General features: G+C 42.3%; 1 protein-coding gene across 2 annotated transcripts in view; it reads left to right on the forward strand.

The window, feature by feature from the left end:
* The window catches only part of GLI3 (GLI family zinc finger 3), a 251261-nt gene that overhangs the window by 15564 nt on the left and 208612 nt on the right, over nucleotides 1-27085 (forward strand). For both annotated transcript variants that reach the window (XM_035129597.2, XM_035129598.2), the window contains exon 2: nucleotides 11146-11308. In XM_035129597.2, the coding sequence (XP_034985488.2) occupies nucleotides 11185-11308 (124 nt within the window). In that variant the 5' untranslated portion in view covers nucleotides 11146-11184. The remainder of the gene's footprint in view (nucleotides 1-11145; nucleotides 11309-27085) is intronic.

Raw genomic sequence — 27085 nt, forward strand, 5'->3', positions numbered from 1 at the left:
CAATGAAGATCAGTAAAGGGGATGGATTTCATCTAAGCTTAGAGGTTGGGGGCCAGATGGCTTGCATTTTTCTGCACTCCTGAAATTTGCCAACTTCTGAATGCTTCAGGCCAAGACCATTCTTTATGGTCCAAGCAGGTGATGGAGAATGTATAGTCCACATGGCTCATTTCGCACATGAACTGTTGAGGTGTCATAAGAAAAAAGATACTTGCCCTCTTGTTTGTGCACGATAGCAAGTGCATTAGAATCCATGGTCTGGATGAGACCTAGCCAGCCACTTGAACTTACATGATATGGGGTTCCTTCTCTCTTTTTGCCTGAAAATGACTCTGTGCACAGAACTAAGAAGTTCTTTGTGCTTCTGGGGTTGCATACAGAAGGAAAGCTTGCACATATCCTCAATGGTAACAGTCCCTCATTCCTGGTGTGGTCACAGCATTTTCCCAAGACAGAAAGCCATGACTTATTTCTGGAAGTGCAAAAGGAGGAAGAGTAGGCATTTTTCTTCTGCATTTCTGAACACACACAATTCATACTTTAATTACCCGCGTGCATTTTTTTTATTTAACAAAATTTATATACCACTTGCTAGCAATAAAAGCTCTGGTTTAACTAAAAACAGATGGCAATTAAAAACATTCAGCAATCATTAAAATCAACAGTAACTAAGATTTTAATATGTTAGCTTCCATGTGCCTGGATAGGCTTGCCCTAAGCAGAAACCTTTTCAGTGGGTGCCAAAAAGAGCCAAGAGGCAGGGAGTTCCAATGTGTAGGGGCTGCCACACTAAGATCATTTTCTTACATCTGTGCCATGAGTAGTATGTGGCACCTCAAACAGTGCCAGTTTTGCAGATTGAAGTGGTTGAGTGGGCACACATGGGGTAAAGTGATCCTGCAGGTAAACCCATCCCAAGCTATATACCAGTAGTCCCACCCCAGACATAGCATCTTCTTTCAAGGGAAGTGCAACACTGTCTAGGGCAGGCATTGGACCAGTTTAAAGGCCATGGGAACCACTGATCCAGAGGGTCTCTGTCTTGACAGGATTTGAGCTCAGCTTATTTCCCCTCATCTATCCCAGCCCTTCATCCAGACACTGGTCCAGGCCCCACTTGGCCTTTCCTGGTTTAGATGTTATGCAGAAGCAGAGCTGAGCGTCCTCAGTGTGCTGGCGGCACCTTGTCCCCAGACTCCTAGTGTCTGCTCCCCATGGCTTCAAATAGATATTAAATAGCATTAGGGATGAAACAGTGCCCCACAACACTGCATAGCCTAACTGTTGGGTTGAAAAGCAGCCTCCCAATGTTACTCTCTGGACTCGGTCTCATAGGGAGGGCCAGAGCCACTGGAACAGAGTGCATCCCAATTCCCATTCCACAGAGTTTGTCCTGGAGGATACCGTGGTCAGTGGTATTGAAAGGGGTAGAGAGAGCAAGAAGGCACTGCCACGGTCCTTCTTGATGTAAAGAGCACCCATCACTTAGATTTGGAAACTGCAATAATTAGTAATTGATAAGGAACTCAAGAAGGGGAAATGAGGAAGTCCGAAATATTTGGATTAGAAATGGGAGAATATGATACGGTAATGTTTTATGACTTTTTATTTTTAATATGGGTCCTTTTTTCGTATCTTTCCTTCACATTCCTATATGTGATGAATAAGAATGATTTCAGAACAAGGCTACGAAATGTGATAGAAGATGTAATTTTATGATATTTAGATGAGATTTAGAAATGGTAAGAGTAAATTATAAACAAGGATTGTAAGAAGGGGAAGTGAAGATGTTGGAAGAAGTTGTCTTTTTTGCATTTTGTATTTTTGTATCTTTTTTATTTCCTTTTTCTTTTTTTCTTTTGTATTTCCTTTTCTCTTTTTTCCCCTATGTAAAACTCAATAAAAATTATTTTTTAAAAAAGAGCACCCATCAGTTCCATGGGCAGGACTGAACCCCATCTCTCCCCCCCCCCGATTTGCAAGTGGTTAGTAGTTACTCCTGTCCCAGCAGTCCAGGAGTGCTTTCTTTACGAGTGATCTCACCAGCCCCTCATGCAAGGAAGTGTTACGCTTTCTCTGGGCCCAGTCACTCAAACCCCCTCTGCCTGATGCAATAAGCCACCAGGGTCAGGGTTCAAGAGGGCATGTGGCTGGGTGTATAGGTCCCAGTAGCTTGCCCCCCCTTTCGTGTAGCTTGGAGCTGGGGAGGAGGGCAGTAGCTCACCCCCTTGCTGCACTTGGAGGAGCTCTAAAGCTCAGTGATACCACACATGTTCTCCATAGGAGAGGGTCAGTCAATGATGGCCACCTTATGCCAAAATCTGTGGATCCCTGAAAGTACAACTTCTAGGTGCGTGCAGAATGAAATGCCTTAGCTGTACTACTTTAGCAAGTAGTATATTTTGCATTATTTATTATTTTTGCGTCCATTCAAACGAGTCACCCATTTCCCTTTTTTCCAGAGATCGCGGTCTGACAACTTGCCTGTATCATCATTCCAGTTTAACCCCAAAGGGGTGCAAGCTTGCATGTTGACGCTTTGAGAAGCAGAGGTGCACCTGCGGCAGGCAGGTTGCTGGCCAGAGAGGGATTAGCTTGAAAGTGGGGCTCAGATTAATTTGCTGAATGGGCTCAAGCCTGCGGGAGAATCGCGAAAGAATCAGGCATGGTTGAATGGGGAAAGACCATGACTGTTTGCTTTCACAGAGGAATGTTTATCCTTTAGGCTTTACCTATGGAAGTTCAGGGTTGTGCGTTTTTCTCCTGGCTGCCATCATCCTCATGCATATGTAGGCAAGGGAACAGTAACGTACAACCCTAGCGCCCCAGTCTTTGAAATAACGCTTCGGATTCAGTTCTCAATAAAGTCTCAATTTTTTCCCTATCGTATGCGGCAATTGAATACAGAATTTTATTTTCAGCTGTTTTCTGTTTTTTCTTCCGCTCTGTATCTGCATTTTATTTTCCTGCTTTTATATTTATTCTTATTTTTACATAAATCATTTTTATTGTATTTTATATGTGCTTATGTCAATAATTTTGTTTAAAAGTCTAAAATCAAGGTTAAGTCTGAAAGATGCACGTGAGGCATTGAAAGAAGGAAAGAAGTACCAGGGAGGCACTGATTTGAAATTTGAAATTTGAAATGTAAAGAGAAGCAATGTCATCTTCCTCCCCACCATCATTTTGCAAAATCTGATAGATTATGTGTTATGGGGGCGGGGGCGGGGAAATACCTTTGCTTTTGGTTCCTTGTTACCGTATGTAAATAATTGCTACTTCAGCAGCCTTGAAAAACAGATAGACACTGCTACTGTGATTTAAGAGGAGGAATATTCTGGTGTCTATTATCCTGATACATATGTGATCCAATCATTCCTGCTTTTCCGGTATCGTCATTGTCTCTGTTTTTCTCCTATTTTGTCTTTTAGGAAAGCTTTTGGATGCCTTGTCATTTTTTGGTTAGTGTGAGTTGCTAAAGATTTGCCATTCTTCACATTCAGCCCCTTGACTTGGGTTTCTGGAAGTGAACACTCTGAGCTTTGGGAGAGGAGATGCTTCTTGTTGTTATATTAATAATAATAATAATAATAATAATAATAATAATAATAATAATAATAATATATTATTTATACCCCGCCCATCTGGCCGGGTTCCCCCAGCCACTCTGGGCGGCTTCCAACAAAATATTAAAATACAGAAATCCATCAAACCTTAAAAGCTTCCCTAAACAGGGCTGCCTTGAGATGCCTTCTAAAGGTCTGGTAATTGTTGTTCTCTTTGACCTCTAGTGGGAGGGCATTCCACAAGGTGGGTGCCACTACCGAGAAGGCCCTCTGCCTGGTTCCCTGTAACTTGGCTTCTTGTAGCGAGGGAACCGCCAGAAGGCCCTCGGCGCTGGACCTCAGTGTCCGGGCAGAACGATGTTACTGCACTTGCATGCAAATACATGCAAATCAGCACTAAAACACCCTGCAGAGGAAAGTCCGCCATTTCGCATGCTGGGTTTGGAGAAGTTGGTCTTGACAACACAGCATTCTAGAATAGTTGTCCAGTATGCCATTACTGAAAAGATTAGACTCCTTGTTTGCGTTTAAATTAGTGCAGGATGAGTTTCTGGACAATAATACAACAGGTTTTTCAGATCCTTCTAGCAATCTGGATCAGGGTTAGGGCATTGTTCATTGGTGTGAGAGCAATGAAATATGTTCATTGGTGTGAGAGGTGCTGAAATATGTTAAAGTGCCTCTCTTTTCAACTGTGGCGTGTTGGCAGGATAGATTCCCTTTGTTGTTTACTTGGGTTCCGGGTAAGAGTAGCTGTGGATAAGGTAAGATGTTGAGCAGTTTTTGGCATTCTTGCATTAAGATAAACATTTTTTACTTCCAGGGCAGAATACTTTATGAGTTGCTCCTTAGGTGTGTTCACACTCAGTTGTATCTGGGGAATGTTTTTTGTTTTTGTTATTTTTGGAGGGAGGACAGCTACCATGGCAGGTAATAATATCCTTTGAGAGCTCATCAAAGAGAGGACTTTGAACAGGTCTTCCAGTGACTGGAGGGTGTGTGTATTAAAGGTAAAGGGACCCCTGACCATTAGGTCCAGTCGTGGACGACTCTGGGGTTGCGGCGCTCATCTCGCGTTATTGGCCGAGGGAGCCGGCGTACAGCTTCCGGGTCATGTGGCCAACATGACTAAGCTGCTTCTGGCGAACCAGAGCAGCACACGGAAACGCCGTTTACCTTCCCGCTGTAGCAGTAGCTATTTATCTACTTGCACTTTGACATGCTTTCGAACTGCTAGGTTGGCAGGAGCTGGGACCGAGCAACGGGAGCTCACCCCATCGCAGGGATTCGAACCGCCGACCTTCTGATTGGCAAGCCCTAGGCTCAGTGGTTTAACCCACAGCGCCACTTTTTCCCCGTGTGTGTATTAAAGGGCTTTAAAAAAAACAAAAAAACCACACCCCTATATTGCTCCCTATCCTCCTGCCCCATGGATCTTTTTTGCCCCTTTAAAATTTTGCATTCATTTAAACATTTTGAATTCTTAGAAATCTAGACGTGTTGATCAGAATGTATTTAGCAAATCAAGTAGCATCATCACACCTTTTCATAATGAAATGTGAACATGGAATTTGAAATTCTTTTTGGGAGTATTGGAGCACAAGGATCCCAAGCTGTGCTTAGCCGCCTCTCCCTCCACCCCCCCCCCCCCACGGTGCTCTAGAGTGGTCAGAGAACACCTCCCTGCCATTTATGTGGGTTAACAAGGCAGCACTAAAACTCTGGACGAAGGAGAGGGGCTTGGAGGAAGATTTCCTGGGCTTGCCGGGTGCTACCAATAGGGCTAAGAAACCTTGTAAGAAACTGAGGGGTTCTATACAAATGCAAATAAAACAAAGCAAAAGGAGGTGGGGATGGAATGAAGCTAAAGGATCAGTAAGGCAGTGGCCAAAATGCTCTTATCCTTTGCCTCTGTTTCTGCAGTGTGGTTCAAACCACAGCTATTCCTGTGAAGCTGAGGTAGGTCCTGTAGGCCCCTAGTAAGTAATATTGCGGTAGTGAAAGCCAAAATTTTAAACATAGCTAAAAGTAGCCTTAATGTGTTTTAAAGTACTAGTGGTGCAGGACAAAACTGCTAGCACATTTGCAAAGCTAAGCAGGGTCTGGTATGGTTTCAAATTGGATGGGGAACTGCATATTGAGATTCCTGCATTGCAGGGGGTTGGACTAGATGAGCCTCAGGGCACCTTCCAACTCTATAATTCTATGTTTTAACAACCCAAACAATTTTAATGGAATGAAAATTTAATAGGTTTTAAATGAGCAAAATGTCCAAAAGTATTATCCATTGATAATACCAGTGCCTTTTTTTGCTCATTGGCAGAAATTATGGAAGCCTGGAACGGAGTTATTTTTGTTGAGTGACTGAATAAACTCCGGTATCCCATGTGTCTAAATATCAAGACTAAAAATTCAGGGAAGTAGATTCATGTATTTCAAGGCATTGTCATCCGATTTCATCCTTGATAATATGCAACCTCTGAAATGGCAATTTAGTTAAAAAGTTGTTGCCTTAAAATTAAAGGTGTACGTATGTGGGGAATTTTTTTTTTAAAATTGACAAAATCTGGTGCCTTATGGAAAATTTTTGTTACTAAAATAAATGTGTGGCTCATAGTTGGAAGATGTAGTGAGACCAGTCATGTGATTCCTGTTTTGCAGGATTGTACAATCCACGACTGTATGATGTATACACACACACAAATATAAAATCAACTCAGTGGGAGACAAGCTTTGTATGTGCAGACTCCTGTTCATATGGATGGTTTTTCGACATGATCAAACTCTCACCTTTATTCTGAAATGGTTATTGCCTAGCAAGTGGAGTTGTAGCCCAAAGCCTCTGGTGAACACCAGCTTGATGAGACGGCTACTCTTAGGCAAGTTGAAGGAACTCATAAAAGAAAGTGGGTGAGAGTTGCCAACTGTAGACTTCACACTGCATAACAGCAGTGTACACAATTCATTCGAACTGTCTCATGCAATCAAACAGGTGACATTAGACTGGACAAACTTTGAAAATTGGAGCTCCCTTTTAAGGGGAAGTTAGGTGAGCTATTTTAGAAAGTAAACTTTTGGATTTCTTGATCCTCAGCCTACATGCTGCTGAGCATTCCCAGTTAAAGAGCTGGGTGATTTGATGGCAAACATTTGTCTATAACTGGCCATTGTTTACCCATGTCAGAAAACAGGTGTTGTGAATGGGCTGCAACGTAGCTGTTGGTGGCATCCTGGACATGTGGAAATGGTGAGATAGGAATTAGAGGGTGTGCCTACATTTTGTGGCAGCGGTGGTGTGGGGAACCTAGAGCAGTTCATTATCCCAGCCAAAGAAGCCTAGAAATTGTTCTGTAAAATAAACAGAATTGTAAAACAAAAATAAAATAAAAAAATCCTCAAAATGCTACTGTTTCCATGGTTCTTTGGAGAAAGGTGTGAAAGTTAAATCAGTTTCAGAGTGGTTTTTAACCACAGCAGATGCGTAGAGTACAGTTGATGTGATCCTGTGAACTCATTTGGCAAAGCTCGTGGTTCCACCTTTTGTTTTTCAGGTGCCTTAGAGATAACCCTCAATATTCTCACATTATGTAGGTGCTTTGTGTGTGCATGGAGAATTCGTTCTCCCTTTGCATTTCTTTTTATCTCATAATAAAAAATAACATTATAACTGTGTTTCTTTACTATCATAGACAAAGATGGCAGGTGGGGGTGGGGGGGGAGAGAAAACGTGAATGGTTTTTGGAGGTCATCAAATCTCAGGCATTTCTCTACTTCGACTCACCAATAGCATTTTTCTTGTTTGAAGCCTGCCTTATTGTTCCAATATTTGACACTAAAGTCAAAGCCCTAATTCGATTCTACTGTATAACTGTTTCCCCAATACCTAACTGCTTCAGCCCTCCTGACAGGCTGGGAGAAAGCTGGATTTAAGGTTTAACTCCCTCCCATAGTGAAAATTCCATGTTCTGGTCCAGTTTTAATGTGCAAGGTAGATTCCTAATTTATTGTTAATAAATGTAAATTGCCTCAAGCACTGAACTAGTTAGATGAATGCAAAGCACTGCTTTTTTTTAATAAAAAAGTTTGTGGTCCATGTGTCAATTAGCAGACTAAGCAGAACTTAGTAGTACAATGCAGTGGTGTAGCGAGCCGCCACGACACCCAGGGCGGCAAATGGCCATGCACCCGGGGGGGGGGGCGTCACTACGTAACGACACATGAGTCGGGCGGGGTATCGCCGCCCCCCGCACCTCCAAAGCCCACGTGCCTCCAGTGCCAAACTCCAGGTAAAAAGCCTGCTCGGCGCTGCACATGCGTGTTACGTAGCAGGGTATCGCCGCCGCCCCCGGCGACTCCAAAGCCAAGTGACACCCTCCCCTCAGAGCGGAACCCGGGGCAGACCGCCCCCATCGCCCCCCCATTGCGACGCCCCTGGTACAATGGTTCTCAGTGTGCAGCTGGTCTCTGTTGTTGTTGTTTAGTCATTCAGTCGTGTCCGACTCTTCGTGACCCCATGGACCAGAGCACGCCAGGCACTCCTGTCTTGCACAGCCTCCCGCAGTTTGGTCAGACTCATGTTGGTGGCTTTGAGAACACTATCCAACCTGGTCTCTAGAGAGATGCAAAATAAAATCAAGGGTAGCATGCGTTTTCTCTGGCCCTTCCGTGTGTGTCTCGCAGGGTGGATTTGATTTAAATTGATATGATTTAAATCACTAGTCAGTAAGACTTGATTTAAATCTGTTTTTTTTTTTACAGAAAGACTCATTCTTGCTGATATAATCTTAATATTTACAACTGGGAAGAAGGGCCTGGAACCCGTGAACTCTTATTAGTTGACTGGCAAGCACTTCAAGGTCTCGCCAAGGACTTACAGATCCCTGTTACTATTGCCTCCACCACCCCAATAGTTTTGCGTCTACATCCAGGTGCCTATTCTGTACAGTCGAGTGTTAGTGCAGTTGTTGGAACCTAGTGGGATTGGGAAGAGGTTGCCAGCCCCTGAAGTACCTTCACTACTTGCCTCAAACCTGAGTGGCACAGACATGCAACTGACTTCCACAATTATTGCAGAAAGATCCCAAGACTTATGGAGTATTCTGCTCATAAAGTTCCACTTTCATTTTTTCTGCTTCACACTTAGCTACTTTTGCCGATCTACCTAGATTGGGTAGGGAACTGGATTGGGTCAGTGGGCTGGATCCTTGTCTCCCCCTCCCACCATGGGCCAATTTTGACATGTGGATGGGGCCACCCATTTTTGCTTGTACAGTTCGAAATTGAACTGTGCAAGCAAAGTCAAAGCCGGCAAAGTGCCAACTATCAGATGATTATTGGGTCTTGTGGAGAACTATGCAGCAGGCTTCTCAAGCCCTGGTGATCAGCTGATAGTTGGAGCTTGCGAAACCGGATGCACAGTGACTTGTGGGTACTGCTAGTCAGCAAACTGCCTTTTAGCACTGCCACATCTTTATGGTCTGTATGAGGTCAGGTGGGCCTGGTTTGGTTGAAATAGCCTCAAGGGACAAATGGGAAGATCTGGGGCCTATTTAGGCCCATGGGCTAGGTGTTCCCCACTGTTGCCCTAGAAGGTCTGGTGGTATAACTTAAGCCTTCATCTTGTGTGTCTTTGCCTATGTGTGAGTTAGACAGAGCTCTTGAAATGCAGCTAATTTTGTTGCTTGCTGTCTTTTTTTAAAGCAAGCAACATGTTGTCACGGTGGCAGTGTGGAATGGTTAGAGTGTAATGTTCAGGTTTTTCCTATACAGTGGAACCTCGGCTTATGAACACCTCGGTTTATGAATTTTCGGTTTACGAACGCCGCGGACCCATCTGGAACGGATTAATTCACTTTCCATTACTTTCAATGGGAAAGTTCGCTTCAGTTTATGAACAGACTTCCAGAACCAATTACACCCATGCTTCGGGTTAAGTACGCTTCAGGTTGAGTACTCCGCGGACCCGTCTGGAACAGATTAATCCACTTTCCATTACTTTCAATGGGAAAGTTCGCTTCAGTTTATCAACGCTTCAGTTTATGAACAGACTTCCGGAACCAATTGTGTTCATAAACCGAGGTACCACTGTAATGTAATGGTTCCAAGCCTATGATTATGTTTCGCAGATTTAAAAAAGGATGATTGGCGAGCAGCAACAAATGACCCCAAAGCTAGGTGGTGAAATGGAGGGAAACATTATTTGCTACCTTCGGCGATTTTCATTTTAGGGTTGTTTAGAGAAAGAGATTCCATGGTTATTAGCAATCCCTCCTCTGGTTTTTCACAGGTGTGCTGCACTAATAACCCTTTTCCGAGTTACATTTCTAAAACAGACAAAACGAACAGTTTACATGATCAACCTTGAAGATATAATTCACCGCAGTTTCACTGGACTGATGTAAATGCTGAAGTTTAAATATTTGGATTTACAGTCACATGGATGATCAGTTCAGCTCCTGCTGTATAGTTCCAGTCTAGGATGACATCGGTGGAAGGGAAGTGTTGGCTTTCTACCAGAAATCTCAGTTGCTTTTAGGCACAAGTGTGTGTGTGTGTGTGTGTGTGTGTGTGTACATAACTAAGCTTCCTATAAAACCTTGAGCTCCTTCCATGCCGTTTGGAAGTAAATTCTAATGGATTTAAGTTACTTGTTTCTGTGTAGCACATTGAGTATGGCAGACTTAGAAAATGGAGTTAGTGTGTAGGATATGGCTTTGGGGGCACCTGAGTTTGCATCTCCGCCCAGTCATCTTGCATCTTGTTCTTGGCCCCACTGGTCTTCATCAGGTGGAATGGGGCCTAGTACTGTGTCGCAACAGCAGCACTATCACTATTCAGATATATGGAAGAAAATTAAGAAGTTTGTCCCCACGTGCTTCTTTGGGCAAAAACTTGGTTGTGGGTCTGAATGGTGGGGAGATTCTGTGATGGTGGGGAGATTCTGTGGTGGAGCGACTGCAAGGGGGGGGGGTAGGTGGGGTGTTCCTTGCTTTTCCCTTCTGTGACAATCTGTAAGAGGAAACAAACTCTTCTAGCTCCAGGGCTGGTGTAGTTTAGGACCTGTTTGGGGGGCATGTTGGGGGAACAAGGGGACTTAGAATTCTGTGTCTTCTTGGCTGCCCCTGGAAGCCCCCTGTTTTGACTTCAATGCCAGTAGGGCTCTTCCTCCCCCCCCCCAGCTTCTGGGGGCTTCTGGCCGTGCGAGTGCCGTTCTATCAACAGACCTCTTTCCCCACCGGCTGAGGCCCATGCGCCATATCCAATGGTCTTTCCACAGTTTTTAGGATTGCAACTTAAGTGAAATAAATCAAGATAGCTTAGTGATCTTGTGCTAGTTGTACACTTTCGCAACCCAACTACCTCCCAAGGTTGTTAGCTTATTGGAGGAAGAATGAGGTAGAAAACTGATGAATTAAAGTTGGTTTCTTGAGCTTTGCGATATGGTCTGTAGCTTACTAGTGTCAATATACAACATCCTCTTCTCTGGGTGAGAAATGTGGCTGGGTTTTTGTTTGGGCTCCCCCACCCCCACCCCTTCTGCTCCTGTTTTGAAGTTTTATGGTTTTATTGTTTTATTCAGGTATTAGTGTGAAGGGAGCTGAAGTAATGAGAAGTCATCATGGAAGCCCAGTCCCATAGCTCTACCGCGGGTGAGAAGAAAAAAGTTGAGAATCCCATCGTGAAATGTTCCACTCGAACAGATGTCAGTGAGAAAGCCGTTGCCTCCAGCACAACATCCAATGGTGAGTAACAGCAGGGATTTACCAGCAGCCAAACCTGCAGTAATTTAATGTGTGCTGCATTCCTTGTGAATTGAGCTTTTGCACCTGGATTCAGAGTTCATTCTGAGATAAGGCTAAAGCCAGCTAGCAGGCAGAGGAGAGGAGAGGGGAATGTGAATGTGTGTGCGCACGCACACACACACACACGCACACACAAACACACCTTTTCTGGTGCCAAACATTGTATTTTTCTCCAAATTATCTAATTTGAACTGTAAATAGTGATGTTATTTATTATGGAAGTTCCTGTTGTGGCTTTTTGGAAAAGAATTGTGATCAGCTTGGAAAGTATCAAAATGCCTTATGTTTTACATTGGAAATTGTTTACCTTAATTAGATAATTGGTTAGTGCAAGAGAGACAAAAGTGGCCTTGTCAAAAATTAATGGCTTTCTTTCTTTCTTTCTTTCTTTCTTTCTTTCTTTCTTTCTTTCTTTCTTTCTTTCTTTCTTTCTTTCTTTCACTCCCATTGTAAACATCTTCTCTTCAAAATATCCTCATGGATTTCTTTAACCACTTACCGTGAAACAGTTAACTTATAAAGAAAACATGCTCTTTTAAAGAAATGTAAGTCTATAGTTTGCAGAAATTTCCTTGGTTCCCTCCAGAGTGCCTTTGCTCGCTTGGTAATTTGACATGCACACTGACGAAGCTTTTCCTTTCCCCCCCACTTCCAGATTAAATTGAAAAAGACTAAGGTCATTGTTCAAAACCTCTGTTGTAGCGACTGAACCACCTTTGCTTCAATAAAAATAGTAAGAAGAAAGGAAGGAAAAAAGAATATGACTTCTGTCGGAGGTGTAGTTTTAGAAGTAAACGTAGCAGCTCACTCTCTGATCTAGTGTCCTATGATTTTCTTGAGAGTACCCATCAGATCTCTGAATATCATTTAAAACCATACAGGATAAGTTGGGTGCCTCCACTCATCTGTAATATTCCACAATAATATGTATTCTTCTTGTTTGCTGAATGGTGCAATATTGTAATGCTTACTTGAGACTGAAAATGAACCAGTTTTTTGTTTTGTTTTGTACTATCCCTGTCTGTCTTTTATACTGTGTATTTATGCAAATAATAAAACTTGTGAAAGATTTGTTGAAAAATATGTGGCTGATGCAATGGATAGGCAGTACTGCAGCCACACTGTGTGAAATTGGTAAGATGACACACAGCAGTGTTTCTCATCTTGGTGGATGAACAGGAAGGTGGACCTGAAACTCATACCCTGTGTATTGATCCTGTGGACCAGCAGTGATGATCACAGAGCATAGAAGCACACACTTGTATAGTTGGAAGGGACCCTCAGGGTCATTTAGTTCAACCCCTTCCAGTGCAGGAATCCTGCCCATAGTCGTCCCTGGGTGGTCTTGAACCACCAACCTTCTGATTAACAGTCAGACGCACTGACCCATCGTGCTACAACGAAACTCCATTCCTGTATATTGGAAGCTGTATGTTTTGAAGCCCTACAGATGTGCAGAACATCATGTTGGTAGTACCTGTGGATGGTGGGGTGGTGCCTGTTCCTTTCATGGCATGTTCACAGAGCATAGCTGCCAAGTTATCCCTTTTTTTAAGGGATTTTCCATTATGCTGAATAGGCTTCCTCGCGAGAAAAGGGAAAACTTGGCAGCTATGTCACAGAGCAGTGGAGCAAATGACAGTTGTACCATGTGTGCTACTTGCAATGATGGGAATTGTAGTCTCAAAACATCTGGAGGGCCAAGGTTGAGGAAGCCTGGCCTAGTTCATCAGTTGCAACTATAGAATGAAAATATGCAAGCTCTCAAGAAACGTGTTTCCTTCCGTTCATTGTTGTCTTTTTCTTCTACTTGAATCAAGTATGCTTGATTCAGTTTTATTTACATAAATCACATTCATGTTCTGGCCCTATGCATGCACCAGACAACCAGAAGTGGCTCTAAATAAACTCAAGGGGTGCTGCTTTCTGCTTCCACAGTGACCTATGTAGGAGCTCTTCCGGGCTACTTTGCTTGATCATGCCTCCAAGCATTTAGGAATGAAAAGCAAGTTGCACTCCTAGATCTTGAGTATGTTACTTCTAACCTTGGTGGTGGTGTGTCGTGCATACATTCCTAAGAATTCTTAGTATTTGCACAGAGCATTCTGAGTGTTCAAAGTGTTTATATACATTATAAGCCAGTTAGATATTGCAGGTAGGAATGGCAGGGTGTGTGTGTGTTTAGAGTTGAGAGTTGATGAGACAGTGAGGGTTTATTACCTGAGTCGCCAACGGCTGGGATGCATTTTGAACTGGGGAGTCAAAGCCACTATTTATTTATTTATTCAATAAAATTTATATACTGCTTGATTGTAAGAAATTAATTGTGGTTTACAAAACAATTTTAAAAATAAAATGGAAAAAAATTCACAACCCTACTTCAAAGCTTTGCCAAATGCACACAAAGCATGCTAACTCCAGGATACAGTAGCCTGCAGCATCAAGTTAATAAACAAGGATGGAGCACTGGGTTTGTACAGACAGAAATAAACAGATATGTCTGATAGGAACTTGAATCAGGGAAAGTTCACATGGTGCTTTTTGTTAAGGTAAAGCCACCACAGAATAATTTTACCTCATCCATTTCTTGCAATGAATATTTCTTAGGAATGCGCCCACATACAGAGACAGCTGGCGTTTATCATGTTGGAGATCCTGTTAGCTGTCAGACCTTTCTCCAGACCAGCCCTCCCAGATCCCAGGCATGTGGGTCCCATGTGTTTGCATAGAGGAATCCTCCTTTGGACACAAGAGACAAGACATGGCAAATCTCTCATGACCGGTTCTTTCTAAAATGTGTGAAAGAGCCCTTAGTAAAATGAGAAAGCTAGCTGCCAGAATGCAGAACAGAAGAATTGTTTCTGGCCCGAGACCTTCAGCCACACTAACAGAGAAATGCTAGGCATGTCTACTCAGAAGTAAGTCTCAGGAATGTATGCGTAGGCTTGCAGCCATAAAATATTACAGTAAGCCAAGCCATTTTGTGCGAGTTTAAGCAGGTCTTTGGATCTTGGCCAGTATAGTTGTTTTGATTAACATGAACTAAGATTTACGGCTGCTGGGTATGATTTTCCCTTAGGAATATAGTCTGGTACCTATTGGCCACAACAGCTCCACAGCCGCCTGCCTGCATGCCTGAAGGCAGAAGTAAAGGTCTTGGTGGGTGCGCTGTGCCATAGTTGTGTCGGACACCTGTGTAATCAGGAATGTGTTTAACAAGGATATTAATTACCTTTGGTGAGGTGTGAATTTGAATTTATTAATGCATATATAGTAGCCCTAGACTCTCAGAGGAGAAATGGTTTATACAAGCAAAACATTATTAGTATAAAAGTGTTTGAGACATTTTTCCTGCAGCAATGCCAAATTGTGTGTTTAAGTTTTGGGACTCACCCCAGTGTTAACCAAATGATGAAGTTGTTCAGGTGATAGGACTTAAAGGAAGTACTCCTTTACACAGTGTGTAGTCAAACTATGGAATTAACGCACACTATGGCTATAGCCTTTTCCTCTGTGCATTTGTAAGTTGGTAGCTATCAGTGGCCTCTAGTTCTGATGTCTGTATCCTTCCTCCAGGCTTAGAGCCTCAGGTCACCAGTTTCTGGGGAAGAGTATCAGGGAAGAACTATTTCCTTCATGTCCTCCTCGTAAGTGTCCCAGAGGTATCTGGTTGACCACTGTGGGAAACAGGATGATGGCCTTGATCAGCATTTGATCCAGCGATAATTGGCCTTATGTCCTTATGCTAGTATTTGTAAGTAATCCCCTCTCTCCTTCCACATAGCCTTGAGCTGCACACTTTTCTATATGTGGGAGAAATCCATCCAAACCGTCATCAGCCTGGGATTTTTCTAGTTTGTGGGGTGAAAATTGATGGAGTTTAGTTTTAATCATGCAATCCTGTTTGTTTGGATTTACTGTAATGGCTCTGCTTTAAGCTAAGACAAAATCTAACTCTTGCATGGGCTCTAAAAGTGTTTAAGATTTTGCTGATGTGTGCCCACATTATCTTCCTCATGGCTAACAAAAAGGCTTTAGGCTGCACACTTAGATTCAGTGGTCTTACTTCGGAGTAGATAGGTATAGCACGGGCAGGCAGACTTCAGGCTTATGAGATAGACTTTATTTATTATTTTGCCAACTGCAAAACAATAGTTGGGGATGGAGCCTAGTACAAAATGGTGGCTCAGAGGGTAGCCTCACTTATCCCCCACGAGCCTGAATATAGAAATACAAATCTGCTTCTGATTTGCTAGTAACAGAACTGTCCAGCAAAGCTGCACAAAGTCCTGGTGAAAGGCAACCAACAAATACTTTTATTTAACAGTCGAGGAACAATTTGCCTGAGAGGTAAATTACCTGGCATGAAGATAATCCCCTCCCTTTCAATTTTCCGTCCTATTTTTATGACTATTGGGAGTCAGAAAACTCAGTAGATCACCCTGGGATATACTGATAGCTCCTAATCTACCCTCTGCCCATCTCAGCCTGTGGATTTACCAGCTAAAGCTTTATTTAGTTGACCACTAGGCACTAGTTTTTTTACTTGTTTTTTTACGTAAGGTCACAATTTTATTACTTTTTGGTGCATTGCACTACCATCTTTTCTCTCTATGAGAACGGCTATGGTTTATTATATTTGGAAGCTGCCCGGCACCTTATTGGTACGTATATTGGAAACGGCACCTTTACTGTGGCTTTGATTGAGGTAATTAAAAATGCGCTCAGTTTGGAAAGTCCTGATATCAAAATACTGTTGATCTCATGCCTGGGCAAATGTGTGTTAAGCATGTTAAGCTCCAAGTGACTTAGTACCACATGTGGCACTCTGATATAGATTCATACCAGCATTAAATGCCCCCCTGCTGGTGAATCTGTGGATCCACTATCTTTCCGTGCTGGATTCCTTTGCTTTCCTCATGGAATAGGAATCGTCCCATATGGGATGGGGTCCTTGGAAGCCTGAGTAGGACAAGATGTGAACCCATGGGGATTTTGTGTATGGAACAACTGTTCCATAAACAGTATTCTCTCTCCCCCCCCCCAGCATATTTGGGAGGCGCCCTGAATCATGATGCCCATCAAGCAAAACTATGCTGGGCTGAGGGGCAGGGGGAGAGAAAGGTACTGTACCAGTATTTTATGCATTTCCAAAGACTGAAAATTAATATTTCCTTTCATATTTTCACAGTTCTTTAATTACTGCAGCTAATGTTGGCAGACTAAGAGTGACTCATTTTACATAAATGAAATGCCTGTCTTGCAGTTTAATTTGAATTTCTCCTCTGCAGTATTGGTGTAGATCTATGCCAGCTGATAAAATATGCCCTGTGCAAACATATAGGGCTCTTTTTTATTATTAAAACAAACAAATTGTAGCTATTTACTGGAAGGCCTAGTCACACAAAATGCTTCTGATTTCTCTTTTGATGGATTCAATAAAGCAAAGGAACAAGGCAAGGTTGTTCTGAATGACTACTGGCATGTTTGCCAAATAGGGTCCCTGCATGCATCGTTCGGCAGTACCTGCATCACCTCATAAACCTGTCCAGATTTGAAAACAGTGTCTTTCTTTTATAGGACAGCACACACATTTGCAGATTTTGCAGGGTAACATATTGCTTGAGTGACAGATGTCAGTTTGCTGCCATTTTTTAGGTGCTCTACCACTTTCTAAGAGGCCTGTATGGTGAAACAAGCTGAAATATTCTTGGGGTTTATGCAGAACTTCTGATCATGCAGTAACCTTCCCCCTTTCAGTTTTTTTTAAAAAGAAGTTTAGAACTATTTGGAGGGATGTGATAGCTGCTAGCTGAGATGGTGTGAAAAAGATTTTAAGCATGATTCATGGGGGATACTTCTACCAATGGGATGTTAGTCATTGGAGTTTAATGGAATCTTCATGTTCAGAAGCACTATATCTCCGATTACCTGGTGCTGAGGACAAGTGAGGGAAGGTAATCTTTATCCCATTCTTGTGAGCTTCCACAGGTGTCTGGCTGTCCCCTGTTGGAGACGGAATACATACTGTATTAAATGTATCGATCAACCCAGCAAGGCAATTTCAAATTTATTTCAATATTTGTATCGCCTCCCTCTCCACTAAGACGTAAGTATGCAAGGCAGCTAATATAATGGATGAAAAACATAACAAAAAATTCATTATATCACTGTTAAGAAATGAAAAGGCAGCAGTAAATAATAAAAAGAATCTCCAATGAAAATAAAATGGCACAGAGGCTGGAGAATGAGCTTCTGTACCATTCTCTCAAAGCTCTTTATAATCTCAGGAAGACAGTCTTTGAGGATGCAGAAGGACAAAACTCTCCAAAACGTCTGAGAGCCCATGCAGACACACACCTACCTTGGCCTGTATATAGCTGCTGGTATAGGTAGGGTTCAGGCACACAAGATTCTTCCGAGTAATTTGTATTATGAATATGTGCATTTCTCATACAGATAAACTCACCAATACCCTGGAGTTCCAGTTTCCTGAAAATCTGGGAATGTCAAATCTTATGCCCTTATTGGCATTGCACTTGGCTAACCATGAGCTAAGCTCTTCAGTTAAAAGAGCAACTGTAAGCGTTCAAGAGCTGCCAGCATTTCCATTATAAAATCTTAATTTCAGTTACTTTGCCATTAAAATCTGCTCCAGGCTGAAACTTCTATAAAAGGGTGAATACTGGAATTGGTTAGAAGTTTGAAAACAGGCATACACAAATTCGTTGCTCTTTTTGCAGAAAAATAAAAGCACGCTTACAATATTTTTTAAAATTCCCTCGATTGGGTAATGGCAAAGCATTAAAGCTGCATTCATATTGAAATCTGAATGAACTTTTTGTAGCTTGTTGCGCTTGCTATTATTTGCTTGTTTTTTTGTTTTTGTTATTTTTAATTTGCACCATGATCAGATAAAAAGTTGCCCATGAACAGGGAGTGACCAAACAATGAAGTTGAGGGAGATTCCCATGGAATAAATTACAAGCAGAAGTCCTGTAGCTTTAGGTCAGAGGAAACAGGTCACTTCTTTTGAGATTGAATAGCTTGAGATCTCAGACCTATTTGCATGCACAGCAACCTACACTCCTTTTACTAAGGGGCGAAGGCAGCTGTACTTTACAGGTATATTGATGAGATGGGCATGGATTTGGTCTACAGCTGAGTAAGACTGACCAGATTAAAAGCAGCAGGTGCAGATGCAAGAAAGCAACAAACGGGGGTGAGAGAGAAAAGGGGGCGAGGAAGACGAAGGCAGGGCATAGCCTTCACCCACCAACCCACCTGGCTGCAGCCTATTGTTTTGGCCACATTTTAATTCATGTTGCTGCTTCACGTATGAGCATAACAATGTTGATTCTATGATTATATTACTGTTTCTGTATTCATGGGTACAAAGTTTGGTCAAAGGTTCAGCAATTTCTTTTGACTGCTTCACATGTTTATGAAATCGGCAGCATGTATGCCACATGGCCGGAAGTGTGTAAGATGCAGAACAGGAATCTGAGCCAATTACTGGGTTTTTCCCCCTTTTTAAAAAAATGTATCTTATATTTAGTGGTGTAATTAATAAAAACATATTTAAAAATGAGTAAGATTAACTCCATTAATTAATTTTGTGATCTGGACATATCAGATTACGCATTTGGGGTTCTGCTGGTTTCCATTGTCCTTATGATCCTGCTGTGTTTGTGGGGCTTCGGCTCTCTTTAAATCTCTTCTCTTACACCATAAATACATGGACGGGGAGGGCCTGGGGCATTCCACTCCACTATCTTGCTGACAACCTCTGTATGCTTTTCATGCAATATGTTGGTCCCAGAATTGCAGGCTTGGTCTTTTAAAATAGCAACTAAAAGCTTAATCGACAGAGTTGCACCCATATCCGTAGTTCTGATTGAGGACATGCCCCCCTCCCCATTTAAACTGTTGGAAATTCTGCAAGTATTAGCAGAGAACCTCTTCAGTTCTTTGATAGACAGATTCAGTTGGGTATGTTTTGTCTAGTTTTTGACCCAGGAACCTGTCTCTAGTGTAATCTGATATTCCTTATTAACCTATTATTCTGTCTTAAAGGAAGAAAAAAGAAAGAAAGAAGACTAATTAAAAGCATATGTAGGTTGCGGCCTTTGACTACCTTTATCAGAATCAGATAGTTATGGAGAACACACTTTAATGTGATGGAAAACAGAAATTGCAATCTTTATGATGAAGTAACTGGAAACCAGGCAGAGTAGATGAAAAAGGGCAAGAATATCAGTTGTCTATTTTAGCCTTTTAAGAAGAGGAGCCATTTGGAGGATTTTTAAGGAAAGACATTTTGGACCTTTGCATCATAGAAAAATAGTATTCTCTCTCTCTCTCTCTCTCTCTCTCTCTCTCTCTCTCTCTCTCTCTCTCTCTCTCTCTCTCTCTCTCTGTGTGTGTGTGTGTGTGTGTGTGTGAGAGAGAGAGAGAGAGAGAGAGAGAGAGAGAATGAATGAATTCCTGCTGTCAAGAACACGAGAGGGAAGGTATTATCACATTGCCCTCTTTGTTTTTGGGTTGGACAACCTGACTCCTAGTTGAAGTAAAATATTTGATGTCCTGGTGAGAAGCTAGAGTTCAAAGGAGGTTGTTAAGTTACCAGATATTTTGCCTGTGGTGTCAATGGGTCCAGCTATAGAATCCTGCAGTTCAGTATGGGCCAGCCCAGACTTTCAGCTTTGTGGATGTTGCCAGTACGAACGCACAAGCAATTGATTCTTTCCCTTTGGGAAAGGAGTGGCAATTAGGTGAGGTGGTTTGTGCATTTTTCTAGTTATATGCCTGCACCACACATTGATGTTCAGTGTGTAGTGATAAGACATAGGCAATCGCTTACCTCTTCGCCAGCATTGCTACAGCATATTGAAGTGAGATGCTTTGGACCAGAACCAGATCTGCACAGGGCTGCTGTTGAAAAAGGCAATGGCATGGCTATTTGATGGCATGTCTGCCGTGTCTCCTGCAGCCTAGCTTTGTCCTTGCAGAAAGGAGGCAGAAAGGAACATTGTGACGTGAGGACCCATAGAAGTTTCTGTAAGTTCTTAGTGATGTGGCAGAGGAGACTATAGGTAGGGTTTTTTGTTCTGTGCAACTGTGTGTCCATTGTAGTTGATTGTTTGGACCTTAGTGTACAGGTAAAAAAGGTAAAATAAGTATATCATCTTGTTTTTAATAAAACGATTCTGCATTATGCAAATCGTGTGTAGTATTTTGGCTTGACATTCAAAAGATAATGGCTAGATTTTGTGGAAATAGTTCATCCTTTGGACTTCCTTGCTATGCAGCACTTGTTCAATTATAGTAACCCAATGCTGTCTGGTTTCTTCATTCTGAGAAATGAAAATGGTTTTGGAGGAAAGTAGAGGTTTGATGCTCTGTGCTTAAATCTAGTGTGAGCTATAAAGAAATAAATAGCTGTGCAAAATTCAGACTCTGTCCTTCACTAAATAACATAAAGCAAATATACACTTCCATGCACAGATGCCATTGTGATTGAAAGCCCTTTTTTACTTGTACCTGGAGCAAGGCATTTTCTGCCATGCCATTCACAAGGACACACTGAACAACCACGGAGGCTCCAGCTCCTCATCTGCTTGGCCAGTTATTTCTGAATGACCACCTTCCTACTTGTTGGCCTTGAACAGCACATACTAACTAGCACCACTCTGGCATATGGGAATATTTCCAGGATGCGAAATACCAATAGTTTAAAGGTAAAGGTAAAGGGACCCCTGACCATTAGGTCCATCCAGTCATGACCGACTCTGGGGTTGTGCGCTCATCTCGCATTATTGGCTGAGGGAGCCGGCGTATAGCTTCCAGGTCATATGGCCAGCATGACAAAGCCGCTTCTGGCAAACCAGAGCAGCACATGGAAACACCGTTTACCTTCCCGCTATAGTGGTTCCTATTTATCTACTTGCATTTTGATGTGCTTTCGAACTGCTAGGTTGGCAGGAGACCAATAGTTTAGCAGGTATTAAAAGAATACATCTGGGCCATCATATGCTAGCAGTAGAGTTACCTCAGTGACCCAGAGCAGACCACTTGGAGAATGTTGCTGTGTAGAAATTGAGGGGAAATATTAGGGGTTCCTGGCAAAGCTTTGTTCTTCATGACAACCATAAACCAAGTCTCAGAACTACAGGACTTTGAGCTCACGCTATTCAAAGTGTACAATTTTGGGGATTTTCTGCTGCAAGGCCACTGCCACCAGCTGAAGTTTCGATGACTTAGTAATGCTGTGTCAAAGGGATTGGCTTCCATTTAACACCAATCCATGGTGAAGCCATCTCAGAAAGTGAGAATTTCCTAATGATGTTTTACCACTGCACCACCAAGATAGCAAAGCTTTACTTCAGTCTTGCTGTAGGAAGCATTGTGGCAATAATATGTCAGTGGAGTGGGTTGTTCTTGTAGCATTAAGCATTATTTCCTCTCAGAGATGGTTCGCGGGAATAAGCATTGGGTCCATGTTATGATAGCATTTCACTCTGTAACTGTGCAGTCTTGTTCAACAACTTAATTGGTCAATACTTGTTAAAGTGTTTAATGGCAGTGTAATTGGCACACAACTTTTATTAGTTGCATTCTAGCAAAAGAGGTTTTCTATGTATTTTTGTTCAGGGTGCTTTGCAGAATTGTTCCTTCATTTTGTATAATCCTGAAGGATATAAATCAAGCTCTGCAAACTATATTGCCCATTACAGGTAGGTAGCCGTGTTGGTCTGGATCGAAGTAAAATAAAAAAATTCCTTCAGTAGCACCTTAAAGACCAACTAAGTTTTTATTTTGGTATGAGCTTTCGTGTGCATGCACACTTCTTCAGATACAGTGAAATGGAAGTTTCCAGGCACTTATGTAGAGAAGGGGTGGGGAGGGGTGGGGATGGGGAGGGGGGATCACTCAGAAGGGTGGTGGAAATGGGTGATTGACTGACTGATAGCTGTTGATGACCGCAAACGACTGCAAATGGTTTTGCATGAAAAAGCAAGGGTTGAGATGGCTGAAGATCGCTTATCATGTATAATGAGATCGGGTTCTTATCTCATTATACATGATAAGCGATCTTCAGCCATCTCAACCCTTGCTTTTTCATGCAAAACCATTTGCAGTCGTTTGCGGTCATCAACAGCTATCAGTCAGTCAATCACCCATTTCCACCACCCTTCTGAGTGATCCCCCCTCCCCATCCCCACCCCTCCCCACCCCTTCTCTACATAAGTGCCTGGAAACTTCCATTTCACTGTATCTGAAGAAGTGTGCATGCACACGAAAGCTCATACCAAAATAAAAACTTAGTTGGTCTTTAAGGTGCTACTGAAGGAATTTTTTTATTTTATATTGCCCATTGAAATCCATTGGTTTCATTGTGCTGGAGTGCTCTTGTCACTATGCTGGATTTAGGACCATTGTGTTTTGATCTCTGCAGCCCTGCAAATCTAATAATACCCCACATTACAAATGGGAAATCAAGTCTGTTATTTGCTCAAAGCTACACACTGAATCTGGCAGAATTTTAACCCAGGTCTTCCAGATCCAAGTCCGAGTCCCTTGTCTACGCACTCATTGGTTCTGGGTGCATTCACAATCTCTAGCTAGTGTGAACCAGGGCTAGGTTTTAAGTAGCACAGTCTTAGAATGTATTTTCTTCTTAATCAAGTAACAACTTCTGTGTAATTCAGTGCAACACTACAGTCCTCAAAGGGGTTGTGAAATTTGTGCACAGTAGATATGTGTGCATGTCTTCAGAACAGAGGAGGCAGTAGGGGGCTAGATTAATTATGATGCTAGGCAGATTAAATGAAGATTGCCTGAGCAAACATGGGAGCCCTTCCAAGTCATAGGACAGCAGAGTCAGTGTGGCCCTATTCTCTGTTGTCAGGAATAGGGTTACAGCGCACGAGGATCAGAATATCTTTGTGGTCAGAAAAGTTGGAAGAACAGATCACAGTTGTGGCACATGGCTGAGCAAGACAATTCATGGGTTCCTAGTTTATGTCTCTGTATAAGGCCCTCACCCACTTTGAGGCAGCATTGCCACTATTTACACTATTTACACACATGTAAATTGGGATTTGCTGTGCCCTTTTCTCCCACAGTCAACCCAAACTGTACTGGCTAGCGCAAATGATTCACTCGATTGTCTTACCCTTCTCTCCAGGCGAGCTTTGTGCATTTTAATTTTTTACAAAAAGAAAGATTTGATCACATAAATTGACAGGGACACGGGTGGCGCTGTGGTCTAAACCACTGAGCCTAGGGCTTGCCGATCGGAAGGTCGGCGGTTCGAATCCCCAGGATGGGGTGAGCTCCTGTTGCTCGGTCCCAGCTCCTGCCAACCTAGCAGTTCAAAAGCATGTCAAAGTGCAAGTAGATAAATAGACGGGAAGGTAAACGCCGTTTCCGTGCGCTGCTCTGGTTCGCCAGAAGCTGCTTTGTCATGCTGGCCACATGACCTGGAAGCTGTACGCCGGCTCTCTCGGCCAATAAAACGAGATGAGCGCCGCAACCCCAGAGTCGTCCGCGACTAGACTTAACTGTCAGGGGTCCTTTACCTTAAATAAATTGAGTATATTTTGTCACCTTTGAAAATAAAAGAGGATCTGTTTTTTGTTTTGTTTTTAACTTTTGCAAAACTGCTTCAAGGAGGGAGTCATGGTGGAAGGGAGATTTCCAGCCTATCAGGGCTACTGCACACAGCCAGTTTCTGCTGTAAGCACACAGTTTTCCCTGAGCCCAGTCGGAGAGAGAGCAGACTGGACATACAGGAAAGTGGTGAGGGCTGCTCTTCTTAGCAAATTATATAGGTCTGCAAGCACCCATATGTGGCAGAATAATACTTTCAGCCAAATAAAAAAAAATGTTTACACTGAAGCAAGTCGTTGTGCTGGTCTTAGTGGGACTTGAGTGTATAGTGATGCTTAGGATGTTTGCCAAAATGTGTGAGAGGAATAATGAGACTTCTTTACTAATATACTTCCTTTTCATGGGAGGAAAGCTTAGGTATTTATTTATTGTCTTGTTGCCAGTGCATTTGAAAGTGTGCAGTTGTGATCATCAAGGTTTTCATTCATATTTGTTAAGTTTTGGAAACCTTTCCTAATTTGCATAAGGATAACCTCCGTACACAATCTTGCAAAATGATAAATGTCGGCCTGGACTTAAAATGTTTTACAATGAGGGAGCTTAAAAAAATTGGCTGTGCATTGTGAGGGGTTGTATGAAGTGGGACAGTTGTTGGAAATCTAATTGATCCACACCAGCAGTATTCGTATTCCAGAGTAACAGTGCAATTTTAAATTTGCAAAAATGTTGTGGCTCTTCTAAGATTTCTCCCTTGGTTTTTTTCTCATTGCAGGAAATATTGCACAAAAGTTTGTCTCTCAGCCCACGTGAGCCCTATCTTCCCCCCCTTCCTTTCCCTCTCCCTCTTTTCCTCTCATGCACATGCTTTCTCTCTTTAGTTGCAGAAAGTTGAGTTCCATCCCAATTATTAAATCTTTGGAGACTATTCCCACATGGTTCTGTAAATGGTAGCTTCATCCTGAGTTCTTTCATCTCTTTTCCTGCTCTCCTGGCTTGACAGTTGAAAAGGTCTGACTGCGCCACACAATGGTTTGATTGGTTTCTCTAGGGGAGGCTTTTCCCGGCCTCATCATTCGCCAGGCAGGTGGACCAGAAAGTCTCCTGATTCTTTTGTTGCCTCTCAGAGTCCGAGGTCTTTGACTGAATAAATCCTCCGTCATGGGATAATTTTCTAAAAGGAGACTGAAAGATGTGAGAGAAAAGCCCTCGCTACTTGGGTGCTGAATTAATGAAATAACTGGGCCTTGGAGTTTGCAATTGAAAAATCACCAGGAATGCAATGGGTGGAGACAGACTTCAGAATGAAAGTCTGTTGGTCCCCCCCCCCCGCTGCCCCCTCCCTGAGGTAGGAGAGCTTTAAGTGCTCTTACTAAATATGTTGGCTTGTCCAGCAACCTTTGGGTTTATTTGCATTTGTCGCCATGTTTGCATGGGAGACTAGGGCAGAATAAAAGTGGTTCTGGCGCAAAGCCTAGTTAGTCATTAGATTATAACAAGTGGATGGAAAAGGCTTCCATATGACAGAACTAGGGTTGAGTTAACACAGGGTGAAAAGTAATTTACAGATAGGCTGTCCTCAGCCATCTTTGTAGCCTCTGATAAGGTTTCATTTCAGAATGGATAGGCGACATTTCCACTTACGGACCCATTCTGAGACACCTGTGATAACAGCTTTTGGATCCTAATTGAAATTGGTTTCAAAATGGATTTTCACTTTTCTCTGTCTGTGGAAAATATTGAATGGATTCCGAGCTGCCACAGAGAATCCCAGACCTTGGAAAATGGAGCAGGATGCCAGGATCATCTTTCATAACAGTGTCGATGATATGACAGTCTTGTTATCTGTCTTATTAATGAAATCATTGATCACCTGATGAGGGAGATAATAAACTGCAGTTTGCTGCCATTCAAGAAACTCAATTAGATTCATTAAAAACATTGGGTGGGTGGGGAGTGGAGGAAGCCAGAGGATAAACTTAAAACACCAAAGATGTTTCTACATTCCCCCCCCCCCAAAACCTGTGAGGGCAATTTTCAAATTTTGGTCCATAGATCGCAAAACAGAAAGACCTTCCTTGGAAGCTTTCAATGCATAAAGTGTAGCTAGTTTTTTTGTTTTTAAAGTGTTATAATAGAATAATAACTGTTAGGGAAACCTGAGGTGGTATCTTCCTCTTACTACCGTATAATTATAAGCATCAATGTTTACCATTTGTAGATGTATAATTATTGTTTGTGATTAATCTAAACTAATTAATAACTAATTAATACAGTTTATTTGCAAGTATTACACCTAATTGGGCCTTATGTGACTGAATGCTCAACTGTATAAGAAAAAAAATTCATTGCACGTAGAAAGCTAGCATGCCACATCCTGTTCCTGACATGCTTTGTATTACCTGCACAGAATTGTTATTTTGTATTCAGCCACAACCTGCGGTCTGAAATGATACAGGTGAAACACAAATTTGTCTTCTCATTGAGAACGATACTTTTTGGTGATCCAGATAGAGGCGACAGAGGCGACAGAGATGGGCATATGTGTGGCAGGCTTCCTTGCCTTGCATTAGAAGCAGCGGTTCTTAACCTGTGGCTCCAGAGGGTGTGTGAACAAGGTGCAAATTCCTACCCCCCCTTCAATTTCCTCCCCACTACTTTGAAAATTGTCTTTTTGAAAACAATTCTTTTTTTATGTCAAATTTCTGGAGGCAGTGGTGTCCATAGCTTCCATCAGATTCTCAAAGGGGTCTGTGACCCGGAAAGGGTTAAGAACCGCTGTGTTAGAAGATACGCTTCAGAAGTGGTGCTGCTGTTGGAGGGAGGGGAACCCCCAAAGACCTCCTGCAAGCACTTGTTTTGGTACGCAGTCCTTTCAAATATATAATGCAGTACACATTTGTAATATACAGTACTTTGGCAATATACAGGGCTCAACTAGAGGGAGAAGAAAGGAATACAAAGTCACAGGAATAGCAGATCTCAATGAATGAAAATTGAACCAGTATTTATTTATGTATTTTTTAAAATGACAGCAAGGATTCTAGAATATTTTGTATTGCATGTACTGTAGATTGTTTTGGAAAAGGTCAGAATACCTTTAGA

This window comes from Zootoca vivipara, chromosome 12 (genome assembly GCF_963506605.1).
Source record: "Zootoca vivipara chromosome 12, rZooViv1.1, whole genome shotgun sequence".
Lineage (NCBI taxonomy): Eukaryota > Metazoa > Chordata > Lepidosauria > Squamata > Lacertidae > Zootoca > Zootoca vivipara.